Raw genomic sequence first — 12,896 nt, forward strand, 5'->3', positions numbered from 1 at the left:
CTATCTTTGAATCCATCTCCCCTTCCATCCTCGTACACATCTATCTATCCTCATACCTGTGCATCCATCCTCCCTTCCATCTCCGTACAAAGCTCTTTATCTATCCATCACTCTGTCTATCCCCCACAGACATCTCTTTTTCTCTCCATCCATCCTATCTATCCTCATGCACATCTATCTATCTATCTATCTATCTATCTATCTATCTATCTATCTATCTATCTATCTACCTTGTTGAAGACCAAGTATTTTTTGGAGAATTGCAAAATCTTTTTTGTTCCATTCATACTAAAAGGATCAATACTTTTGTTTGCTTTTCAAGAATTTCATTTTCAATCATGTCATTCATTTTGAAATGGGTAATTCAAATTATATTTAGAAATTTCAGAATTGAAAACTTTTGGATTTTCATTGAAAAAAATCCGCTTTTTGTGGTCTCAAAGTGTCCATGAAAAGAAAACAGATCCAAAATGCTAACATCACATAGGAATCTGAACAGCCAAAAATGAACCAATTTTAAATTATGTGCTCCAGGCCCCTGGGTCCTACCAAGTCATCACGGCAATCTTGTCTCCATGAACCACATGGGCCACCTGGTCCCCTTGAGCCTCCCAGAATTCCTGTTCCACCAGTCTCCCTAGGCCACATTGTCCCTCCAAATCACACAGGCTAACTGGTTCCTTGGATTGAGCACATAGAAGGACAGTGATGACCAAATGCAATACAGGGCCATGGTGGTTGAACACCAGGAAGAACAAAGATGATGAGGACCAAACCTGGTACAGTGCAAAGATGACCAAAACCAACACAGAACAAGGATGAGGATGACCCGACCCAACCCAAGAAAGGGTGATGAGAAATGACCACAAAGAAGAATAAGGACAATAATGACCAAACAGAAAAAAAAACAAAGATGATGATGACCAAACTCAATAAAGGGCTGTGATGAACGTCCATAAAAAAGAACAGAGACTACAGTGATCATACTCAGTAAATGACAGGAACAACCAAAAACAAAACCAAGGATGACCACGGCTGAACACAATAAAGAGTTACAGTGACTGAACACAAAGAAGAACATGACCACGCACACAGAAGAAGAAGGATGCTGACAGTTTGTATTCAGAGAAAACCGATAATAAAGAAGCCAAGTTTTTCATTTAAAACATTTTGACCATCTCTCTCTCTCTTTTTCTCTCTGGTTTTGTACTGCCAGCCAACACTACAGTATCCAAGCATCATCTGCATAAAATATATATTGACAATAGTAAATGCTCTGCTGAAATCCATGGTATTTTGAGTGGGTTTCAAGCTGTGAATGTCATTGTCATTACGGTGGGAAAGCTTTATGATATGGGAGGGTTTTCCAGCATTTCCTAAAGTTGGTCAGACTCTAGATTTATCTATACTGCACTGGGAATACATTCCACAGCCAGGTCCCTTGGACAGAGAACATTTTATCGCTGAGCTCTCAAGTGCTTAATTCTGGGCTTTCCAATCTGTATTGTCACAGAAGAGCAACTTGTAAGAGGCAAGATTGAAAGAGAAATAATGATTGGTTCTTTCCTCCTATCTCTAGATCAATGACGTGATCACCAGCTTGCCGGTGACCCTTGAAGACGGTAAAATCAAGCTCTACCAGAGCGGTCTCAATGCTATCCTGCAGACAGACTTTGGTCTGCAGGTGTCATATGACTGGAATTGGCACCTGATCATCACCCTCCCCAGCAGCTATTATGGGGCCATGTGCGGCCTTTGTGGGGACTTCAACCAAAACCGTGCAGATGACATGACATCACCCAATGGCACCAGAGTCTCCTCCATCGTGGAGTGGGCCAAGGGTTGGAAAGTCAAAGACCCGGACCCTTTCTGCTGGGATTATTGCCCAAGGAACTGCCCAACGTGCGATGAGAGCAGGAAGGAGGCCTATGGGGGCGACGAATACTGTGGTTTGATCAGCAAAGCACCGGGAGGGCCCTTCAGAGAATGTCACCCCAAAGTGAGCCCAGAGGACATTTTCGACAGCTGCATCTACGACGTGTGTCTGAACGGGGGAGCCAAGAACATCCTGTGCCAGGCGCTGGAGGCCTACGCAGCCATCTGCAAGAAACAGGGCATCACTGTCTATGACTGGAGGACACTGTCCGGCTGTGGTGAGCTCTGTGGTTTGCTTTCTTTATTGACAAAAGCAGCAATAAGACAAGCCAATCTACTTACTCTACCGCTTGAGGAAATGTTGAGGGGGGTTAGCATCAGGGAGATAAGTTTAGATACTGCACCTTGGCAACTAGGCTCTATGGGGATCTGTGCATTAGAAATCCCTGGAACTGACTAGATAAATTGACAATTGATGGACACATGGGTTTGGTAGATTAGATTAGAGAAAGAGAAAGACTCAGTATATTGTTGGGAGGAATAGATGGATTGCATGGATGGGGAGATTAAATGGATTTAATGGATGGATAGATGGATTTGATGCACAGGGAGATTAAATCGATTAGATGTAAAGATTGGTAGATTAGACATTAGACAGATGGATGGATAAATTAAATGGATTAGGTCATAGATGAGAAAGATATAGATACTCATGGGTGTACACATCAGATGTGTTGTGTAAACATCAGGTGTACACATTAGATGGAGGCATGGGAAACAAAGAAAATGACTGACTGATCAGTAAGGAGAATTTCCATCCCATGGGAAATTCTGATGTTTTAATATTTCCATTTCTCCCCAAATGGGCCCAAAATGTCAAAATATTCATGTTCTGAAAAAAATTAAATTCAAAAATGTCCAAATGAAATATTTAGATAGAAACAAACATTATGATATTCCCAAATCGAATGTTTCAGATTGGGGTTCTGGAAGGAAACATTTTATTTCACATCAGCATTAATCTCTGCACCTGCCTGAGCAGCCACATGGGAGCTGTAGTTCCGGACCCCTCGTTCTCCCATTCTCTCCTACGGGCATTGCTCCCTGACCATCTCCCATGATGCACCCTGGTCTCTCCCTGCCCCATTATGGACCACAAGAATTCTGCCATTTCTTCTTAAATTTCCCACAGAAAATGTAAATGTTGACAAAGCCGCATTGTCTGATGGAAAAATATGTTTTTCAAGCTTTTTTCAGCCAGCACTATTAGATAATTGCATAAAATCATACAACTGGAAGGGACCTCGAGAGGTCATCTAGTCTGGTCCTCTGCACTCAAGGCAGGAATCAGCATGGACAAGCTGGTTGGGGCATGGTTAAGGAATCATCACTGAGCAGCTAAGTTCCCTGTAAGCTGCGCAGCCGCACGGCCGTGCAGCAGTCTAGCAAGGGCCGTGCAGGTGGGGAGACGTGCCCCTCCCCCGGCCCGGCCCAGCCCCGCCGGTGCTGCCATGGCTGGGGAGAGGCGCCTCTGACTTGGCCCCGAGCTGCTGCAGCGAGAGAGGGCTGGGGGGAGTCCTCTCTCCCCACTACAGCCCTGGAGCAGCCTACACCCCAAACCCCTCATCCCCAGCCCCATCCCAGAGTCCTCACCCCCCACACCCCAACCCTCTGCCCCAGCCCTGAGGCCCCTCCCGCACTCCAAACCCCTCATTCCCGGTCCCATCCCAGAGCCCTCACCCCCCCACAACCCAACCCTCTGCCCCAGCCCTGAGGCCCTTCCCACACCCCAAACCCCTCATCCCCGGCCCCATCCCAGAGCCCTCACCCCCCCACACCCAACCCTCTGCCCCAGCCCTGAGGCCCCTCCCACACCCCAAACCCCTCATCCCTGGCCCCATCCCAGAGCCCTCACCACCCCACACCCCAACCCTCTGTCCCAGCCCTGAGCCTCCTCCCACACTCCAAACCCCTCGGGCCCACTCCTGCAACATGAATTTTGGTGTGTGCACCAATATGGAGGTGATTCATTCCACACATGGTGGGAAAAATGAGAGGGAACACTGCTGAGCAGGTGTGTTTCCAGAGGGATTGCTAATTACCATTTTATCAATGACCCAGATGCAGGAGGGTCATTGATAAAATCATACAACGGCATTTTGGGCTGTATAAGTAGGGGCATTGCCAGCAGATCGAGGGACGTGATCGTTCCCCTTTATTCGACATCGGTGAGGCCTCATCTGGAATACTGTGTCCAGTTTTGGGCCCCACACTACAAGAAGGATGTGGAAAAATTGGAAAGAGTCCAGCGGAGGGCAACAAAAATGATTAGGGGTCTTGAGCACATGACTTATGAGGAGAGGCTGAGGGAACTGGGATTGTTTAGTCTCCAGAAGAGAAGAATGAGGGGGGATTTGATAGCAGCCTTCAACTACCTGAAGGGGGGTTCCAAAGAGGATGGAGCTCGGCTGTTCTCAGTGGTGGCAGACGACAGAACAAGGAGCAATGGTCTCAAGTTGCAGTGGGGGAGGTCCAGGTTGGATATCAGGAAAAACTATTTCACTAGGAGGGTGGTGAAACACTGGAATGCGTTACCTAGGGAGGTGGTGGAGTCTCCTTCCTTGGAGGTTTTTAAGGCCCGGCTTGACAAAGCCCTGGCTGGGATGATTTAGCTGGGAATTGGTCCTGCTTTGAGCAGGGGGTTGGACTAGATGACCTCTTGAGGTCCCTTCCAACTCTGATATTCTATGATTCTAGGAGGGTGCAAAAGGGGGGGCAACCAGGGGCATGGGCCCCCCAATAATTGGCAGGTGGCACAGAGCTCCTTGGACCGCCCAGGGGCCCCAGCAGGAAGGGCGCGAGCTCCTCCAGCCCCCAGGGCTCTGGCAGGGTTGGCACGCGAGCTCCTCCAGTCCTAGGGCTCTGACAGGGTGAGCACGCTAGCTCCTCCAGGGCTGGAACCCTGACGGGAGCTGACAGTTCCTCTGTCCCTGGGATCCCGGCAGAGGCACAGAACTTGTCCCTCCAAAAATGCTGGAATCTAAATTCCTGTGCACGCCCCTGCCCAGAAGAAAACATCAACTCATCACTGATCAAGTTTGCAGAAGACACAAAAGTTGGGGGAGTGGTAAATAAAGAAGAGAACAGGTCTCCGATTCAGAGCAATCTGGATTGCTTGGTAAACTCGGTGCAAACAAATTATGTGTTTTAATACAGCTAAATGTAAATATGTAAATCTAGGAACAAGAAATGTAGGCCAGACTTACAGGAGGGGGACTTGATCCTGGGAAGCAGTGACTGTTGAAAAGATTTGGGGGTCATAGTGGATAATCAGCTGAACATGAGCTCCCAGTGTGATGCTGTGGCCAAAAGAACTAATGCAACCCTGGGATACATAAAGAAGGGAATCATGAGTAGGAGCAGAGAAGTAATTTTACCTCTAGATTTGGCATTGGTGTGATTGCTGCTGGATTCCTGTGTCCAGTTCTGGTGCCCACAGTTCAAGAAGGATGTTGATAAATTGGAGCGGGTCAGAGAAGAGCCACGAGAATGATTAAAGGATCAGAAAACCTGCTTTATAGTGATTAAGCTTAGCAGTGGTTAAGGGCTGACTTGATCACAGTCTATAAGTATCTAAATGGGGAACTAATATTTACTAATGGGCACTTCAGTCTAGGAGATGACGTTATAACACCCACCGATAGCTGGAAGGTGAAGCTAGACAAATTCAGACGGGAAATAAGGAGTAAATTTTTAACAGTGAGAGTAATTGACTATTGGAACAACTTGATAAGGCGCATGGTGGATGCGCCATCACTGACAATTTTTAAATCAAGATTGGATTTTTTTTTAACAGATTTGCTGTAGGGTTTATTTTGGGGATATTCTCTGGCCTGTGGTATACAGGGCAAGATGATCACAATAGTGCCTTCTGGTATTAGACTCTGTAAATGTAGCCTACACTTAGAAGGCCACGGTTCCAATCCCTGTTCTTCCAGCTGCTTCATGTGTGACTTTTGACAGGTCACTTCTTCTGTTGCCATGTGTACAATGGGGATAATAGCACTGCTCTCTCTCACAAGGAGGAGGAAGGGTAAATATATTACATATTGTGAGATGCTCAGATAGTATAGTAATGTGTGCTATATAATTACCTAAGATAGGCAGATAGTCTTTGAGGCAGTGGATTTCATGATTTATTGGATTATATGGATGGATTAGATCAGTGGTCCCCAATGCGGTGCATGCGGGTGCCATGGCGCGAACCGGGGCGTCTACGTGCACCCGCGTACTGGCCGGCGGATGAGCATCCGCCAAAATGCCACCGACAAGCAGCGTCATCCAGAGGCGTTGCCGCCGAAATGCCACCAATCTTCGGCAACATTTCGGCGGCGACGCCTCTGGATGATGCTGCTTGTCGGCGCCATTTCGGGATGCTCGTCCACCGCCACGGTCCTCCGTGGCACGTCATCTGGTGCCCGCCAGACGAAAAAGGTTGGGGACCACTGGATTAGATAAATGGATTTTTTTTTAATGGATGGATTGAATGCTTTAGAGAAGCAATGAGTCACGACATACTCCTACCCTTCAGCAGAAGTCACCAAAGACAATTAAGGGGTCTTGGGAGGCATTGAGCATTTTATTACAATCAAACGTAAAGAAAATCTCACTTTCTCCTCTCCCTGTGCATCCTAACGCTTCAAGGTCAAGTATTCTCGGCCAACCTTTGGAAACACATCCACATTCCAGTTATGTAGCTGTATCATTGTATTCATCAATATATTTTTTGCTCTTACCAGTAAATGTAAGGAAGTTGTGAAAATGAATGACTTCAAATAAGGGGTTGTCAATATTGTGTAAGAGGGATGTAACTGAGGAGCAGAAGAGAGGGATGGATTTGGTGGGTGGATTGGATGGAAGAGAGGGATTAATCAGAAAGAGATGGAAAGGTGAGACCCATCTGAAATACTACCTGGAAATACAGGATGTACTTAACCACTCGACTTCAATGGCACAGGTGCTGAGTCCTAGGCCATCTGGCGTGGTTGGGGCTTCCAGATGAGGCCTTGACAAGTGAGGTCTTATCTGTTCTGGGTGCACTTTGCAGATCTTCTTGGATTTTCTATAGGAAGAGAGCATTTCCCTGCTCTCCCAGCTAGCAAACACCCTTGCCCAGTGGGGCTGTTCCCCGTGCTGTGCTCCAGAGGTGGCCTTAGTGTGGCTGCTTGTACATCGACCTGTGATATAGAGGATGCTAATTGCACATTAGAATTTGTCTCTGCTCTTGCCGCATCTAAGCAGGTGTTTTTAGTTCATTTCCTGTGTTGTTAAATCTCCCCCTCTCTGACCCCCTCCCAGTCCTGCTCTGCCCCGAGAACAGCCACTACGAGGCCTGTGGGAACGCCTGCCCAGCCAGCTGCTCTGACCGAACTGCCCCCTCCTCCTGCCGGGAGCCCTGCGTGGAGACCTGCCAGTGTGACAACGGTTATGTCCTGAGTGCCGGCCAGTGCGTCCCCGTGGGGATCTGTGGCTGTGACTACAATGGCCGCTACTACCAACCCAACGAGGAGTTCTGGGCCGATGAGAACTGCCGCTCTCGGTGCAGGTGTGACCCCAGCCTGGGCATGGTGGTTTGCCAGGAGACCAGCTGCAAGGCCAGCGAGAGATGCACCGTGATCAACGGGGTCCGCAACTGCCACGCAATCAGCTACTCCACCTGCACAGCCTCCGGGGACCCTCACTACACCACCTTCGATGGGGAAAAGTATGATTTCATGGGCACCTGCATCTACCAGCTCACTGGGGTCTGCTCCGAGGACCCCACGCTCACCCCGTTCAGCGTCAAGGTGGAGAATAACAACCGCGGCAGCAAGGCCGTGTCCTACACCAAAATGGTGACCTTGGAGGTCTACGGCAGAAACATCACTGTCAGCCAGAAATATCCCCGCAAGATCAAGGTAGGGACGGAGAGCCACAGGGCTACTCGGGGAGCTGTGAGCAGTAACTCTTGCTCTTGATAAGTTGCCCCTGATTTCAGTCCCCACTGTAGAACCAAGTCATGCGTCCATTGTACACTGAGCTGGTGGGTGTATGGGAAGTAACTGAGTGCCCCTTTGTGAATATATAATGAGTGATTTTCTCCTCCCCATAAGTGCAATTATGCCATTGTAACTCCTCTGCACTCAAACAACTTACTCATTTAGCTAGGGATTGGGCGCAATTGACTCCGATGGAGCTATGGCCGATTCATGCCACTTTGATATCTGGTCCCATTGACTCCAGGGGAATCAACAGCCGTAAAAGCTTCCTCTGCTAAGGTACTTGACCCTGACTTGTGTTGTGCTAAGGCCCTTTACACTGCTCTGCCAGCCAAAGTTGAAATAAATTGCACTTATACTGCCCAAGAGGTGTGAAAGGGACTTACTGTAACTGAGAATTCAGACCTTGACCATCCCTGACACATCTTTTCTACACGGATAGCATCTTTATGGACTGGATGAGGGATAGCTCAGGATTGTGAGTTCAATCCTTGAGGGGGTCATTTAGGGATCTGGGGCAAAAATCTGTCTGGGGATTGGTCCTGCTTTGAGCAGGGGGTTGGACTAGATGACCTCCTGAGGTCCCTTCCAACCCTGATATTCTATTATTCTATCCTTCTACATTCTTTCAAGACTAGACCCCACACCCCTTGCAGAGCCAGGGATAGAACCCAGGTGTTCTGGATCCCCACTCTCTGCTTGCAGTGTTCATTCAAAATTAAGCCCTGGTCCTATCACATCTGTTCCAGGTGGATGGAGTCTTCATGGACCTGCCGTTCTACCATGAGGAGAAGCTACAGGCCTACGTCAGTGGATCCCACATCGTCATCAAGACCGCCTTCGACCTGAGGATGACCTTCGACGGGAGCAGCGTGGTCCGGGTCACTGTTCCCAACACCTACACCAATGCCCTTTGCGGCCTCTGTGGCAACAACAACCAAACTGCCAGTGACGACCTGACCATGAGGGACGGGAGCCGGGCAGCCAACGCCATCCAGTTTGCAGAGAGCTGGAAGGTGGGGGAGGTCTCTGGATGCTTGCCCAGTTGCACCAAGGACTGCCCAGTCTGCAGTGAGGCTCAGAGACAACCCTACAAGGGAGATCGGTACTGCGGGATCATCACAAGAGGGGACGGGCCATTCAGAGAGTGCCATGAGGTCATCGACCCAGCCCCCTTCTTTGACGACTGCGTCTTTGATACCTGCCAGTACAAGGGTCACCGTGACGCTCTCTGCAGTGCAATCAGTGCCTACGTGACAGCCTGCCAGGCCAGGGGCATCCTGATAGGGCAGTGGAGATCGGCCTCATTCTGCAGTGAGTGTTGCTAATTGACTTCGCTTTATGTGTGCATAGTGTGCATGTGCAGTGCCCTCTACAGGGTGGGCTCAGAATGGCTCAGCCATGTGTCAATGGCCCTATAGAGTTGTCATCTTGCAGTAGTTTTCCTCCAGTGTCACGGACAGTAAGGGTCACCTGCTTTAACTTTATTCTGTAGTAACGTAATGCTGTCTGCTTGCTGGCACCTTTCTCCCAGGTGTCGGAAATACATTACAAACACTAGTCACCCTTCCCATAAGAGAGCAGGAAAATAGAGGCAGAGAGAAATAAAGTGATTTGCTCAAAGTCACACGAGAAGCCAATGCCAGAACCCAGGAATCCTGACTCCCAGTCCCCTATCGCTACAATACACAGCAGCCCACTGCCAGAATTCGAAACACACTGGAACAGATCCCCTTGTCTGCAGCTCTTACCACTAGACCAAACATCCCTCCAAGAGTCAGAAAGAAAATCCAGAGTCCTGATTCCCAGCCCACTCTGCTTTAACCCTCTAGACCTGGCTGCCCTTCCACATCTGGTATACAACCCAGGAGACCTGACTCCCAGCCTCCCTGCTCTAACCACTAGGCCCCACTCCCCTCCCAGAGTTAGGAATAGAATCCAGGAGTCCTGGCTCCCAACCCCACCAGAACAATCCTATTGTAAGTGATATGACTTGAGAGAGATTTTTTTCAATTTACCTTTGCATTTCTTTTTTCTCTCATCCCTATCTGCACGTTCTCTCTGATCTTCTCCTTCAGGCCCCACCTGCCCCCGTAACTTCCACTACGAGCTCTGTGGGAGCGGCTGCCCTGCCACCTGCCACGGCCTCTCGGAGCCGGACGGCTGTGACGCCCCCTGTGCTGAAGGGTGTTTCTGCGACGCCGGGTTCCTCCTGAGCGGAGACCGGTGCGTCCCCGTCGCGCAGTGCGGCTGTGTGCACCAGGGCAGGTACTACAGGAAGGAAGAGGAGTTTTACGCCAGCGCCTCCTGCCAGGAACGGTGCCGATGCAAAGACAACGGGGTCGTCGAGTGCCAGGAGGCCTCCTGCGGAGCCAATGAGCAGTGCAGGGTGGAGAACGGATTCTTGGGTTGCCACGCCACAGGCTTTGGCAAATGTGTAGCATCTGGTGACCCTCACTATCTGACCTTTGACGGACGGGCCTTTGATTTCCAAGGCACTTGCACTTACAGTTTAGCCAGAGTCTGTAGCAGTGACACTGGTCTGGCAAACTTCTCCGTGGTGGTAGAAAATGAGAGCTACGGTAATGGCCGAGTGTCAGTGGCACGGATGGTGGTGGTCTCCGTTCATGGTTACACCATCACCATGGAGAGGGGAAGGAAGTGGAAAGTCACGGTAAGTCCCTGTTTGAGATTATTCTCATTGTAGCCTAGAACAGTGGCTCCCAGGCTTTCCAGACAACTGTACCCCTTTCAGGAGTCTGATTTGTCTTGCGTACCCCCAAGTTTCACTCACTGAAGAACTACTTGCTTGCAAACTCAGACATAAAAATACAAAAGTGTCATAGACACACTAGTACTGAAAAATCGCTTACTCTCCCATTTTTACCATAAAATTGTAAAATAAATAATTTGGAATATAAATATCTTATGTACATTTCAGTGTATAGTGTTTAGAGCAATATAAACAAGTTATTGTCTGTCTGAAATTTTAGGTTGTACTGACTTCACTAGTGTTTTTTATATAGGCTGTTGTAAAACTAGGCAAATATATAGATGAGTTAATGTACCCCGTGGAAGACCTCTGCATACCCCTGGTTGAGAACCACTGGCCTAGAGTGACTAATATTGTGTGTTGTAACCAGGATACAGCTGCTGAGTCCCCACTAGTGACAGGTGAATTTCCCTCTCATTGGCACAGGTGGACGGGGAGCTCTACACTCTCCCACTGACTATGAACGACGGGAAACTTCATATCAACCAGGAGGGGAACAACATCATTGTCCAATCTCCCTCTGGCCTCAGAGTCCTTTACGACACCTCCTATTATATCCTAGTCTCCATCCCCAGCTCCTACAAAGGACACGTGTGCGGCTTGTGCGGCAACTTCAACGGAGACAAGAATGACGATTTCCTGCTGCCCAGTGGGAAGAGCGCCCAGAACGCGGATGAGTTCGGGGCCTCCTGGAAGGTGCCCGTTGATGGTGCCACGTGCACCGACGGCTGTGGGGAAAGATGCCCGGTCTGTGATGCAGCTAAAACAGCGCCGTATCAGGTCGATAGCTCCTGTGGGCTGATCAAAGCGACATCAGGTCCCTTTCAATACTGTCACTCACTGGTCAGCCCTACCGAGTATTTCAACCATTGTCTCTATGACATGTGTGCTGCCAATGGAGCAAGAGAAATCCTCTGCCAGAGTGTCCAGGCCTACGCGGCCGCATGCCAGGCAGCTGGAGTCACAGTCAGTGCCTGGAGAACAGCCTCCTTCTGCCGTAAGTCTACAGAACAATCTACAGCCTGCTCTTATCTTCAGCTGTATTTGCAGCTAGTGAAGTGGTATCACAATCTCTCTGCTTGTCAGACACCTTTGCGAGGAGAGAGTAGCTGGTTGGGAGCATGCTGCAGGGGGTGGGATGGGTGAGGCAGGCCTGGTCTACACTACACCTAAACATTAGCTTGACCTAGCCACATCGCTCAGGGCTGTGAACATTTCACACCCTGTGTGACATAGCTAGGTCGACCTGACTCCACTGTAGACACAGCTGTGTTGATGGAAGAATTCTTCCATTGACCGAGCTATCGTATCTCAAAGAGGTAGAGTAACTACACGGATGGGAGAGCCCCGTCTGTTGATGTAGGAAGCATTTACACCAGGGTGCTACAGCAGAATAGCTGCAGTGCTGTAGCTATGCCGCTGTAGCTGCTGTAGTGCAGACACAGCCTCAGGGTTTCATCCCTTTCTCATTCGCTTCTGTCTCTCCAGCTTTCACCTGCCCGGCCAACAGCCACTACGAGCTGTGCACTAGATCCTGCGATTTCACATGCGCTGGCTTGTTCTCCCCTGCCCAATGCACTGCGAAATGCTTTGAAGGCTGCCAGTGCGACGCCGGCTACGCATTCAATGGGGAAACGTGCACGCCCCTGGAAGGATGCGGCTGCGTGCGTGACGGACGCTACATCAAGGTGGGTGCTGGGATATGAGTCGGCTGTCGTCCTCGATGCTGTCATTTGGCATCGGATGCCCTTGTAGGTGTGGGATTGTCCCAGCTTCCCACGGGGAGTTACAGTGACTGTGTGTCTGTGCCCTTCAGTGCAGCGACACACAAAACCTACAGCTAGGTCCTGCCTTCAGTCACCCATGTGACTTCCGCTGCAGTCAGTGGCACTTGGTTAGATGAGCATCCGAACACCTGCCCTGTGTGATCCTTGCACGTGGAAATGAAACTATGCCATGCGCTAGGGATTCATCACAGGAAAACCATGGGATTGGATGGAAAATGGGATATGGAGCCTTTCCCCACTAGAGGGCGCCAGCTCTGATCTGGCCCAGCATGGGACACTGGCTGGCTTAGGGGGTTGGGAAAGGGACATATTGCCTTTCCCCTCTAGGAGGCTGCAGGTCTAATCCTGACCCCAGTTAGGGTAAGTGGCTGGCTTGGAGGATGGGGAATGGGACAGGTCCTTTCCCGTCTAGGAAGTTCATAA

The 12,896-nt window shown here is 49.5% G+C and overlaps 2 protein-coding genes across 2 annotated transcripts in view; one reads left to right on the plus strand and one right to left on the minus strand.

Annotated features, from left to right (window-relative positions):
* LOC101938932 (FXYD domain-containing ion transport regulator 5-like) overlaps positions 1 to 12,896 on the minus strand; it is a 226,057-nt gene that overhangs the window by 97,421 nt on the left and 115,740 nt on the right. The window lies entirely within an intron of this gene.
* The window catches only part of FCGBP (Fc gamma binding protein), a 44,940-nt gene that overhangs the window by 27,810 nt on the left and 4,234 nt on the right, over positions 1 to 12,896 (plus strand). Inside the window, exons 12-17 of the mRNA XM_065574627.1 lie at positions 1,580 to 2,153; positions 7,234 to 7,832; positions 8,663 to 9,227; positions 9,992 to 10,587; positions 11,113 to 11,683; positions 12,175 to 12,374. Of these exons, the coding sequence (XP_065430699.1) occupies positions 1,580 to 2,153; positions 7,234 to 7,832; positions 8,663 to 9,227; positions 9,992 to 10,587; positions 11,113 to 11,683; positions 12,175 to 12,374 (3,105 nt within the window). The remainder of the gene's footprint in view (positions 1 to 1,579; positions 2,154 to 7,233; positions 7,833 to 8,662; positions 9,228 to 9,991; positions 10,588 to 11,112; positions 11,684 to 12,174; positions 12,375 to 12,896) is intronic.

This window comes from Chrysemys picta, chromosome 20, assembly GCF_011386835.1.
Source record: "Chrysemys picta bellii isolate R12L10 chromosome 20, ASM1138683v2, whole genome shotgun sequence".
NCBI classification, from domain to species: domain Eukaryota; kingdom Metazoa; phylum Chordata; order Testudines; family Emydidae; genus Chrysemys; species Chrysemys picta.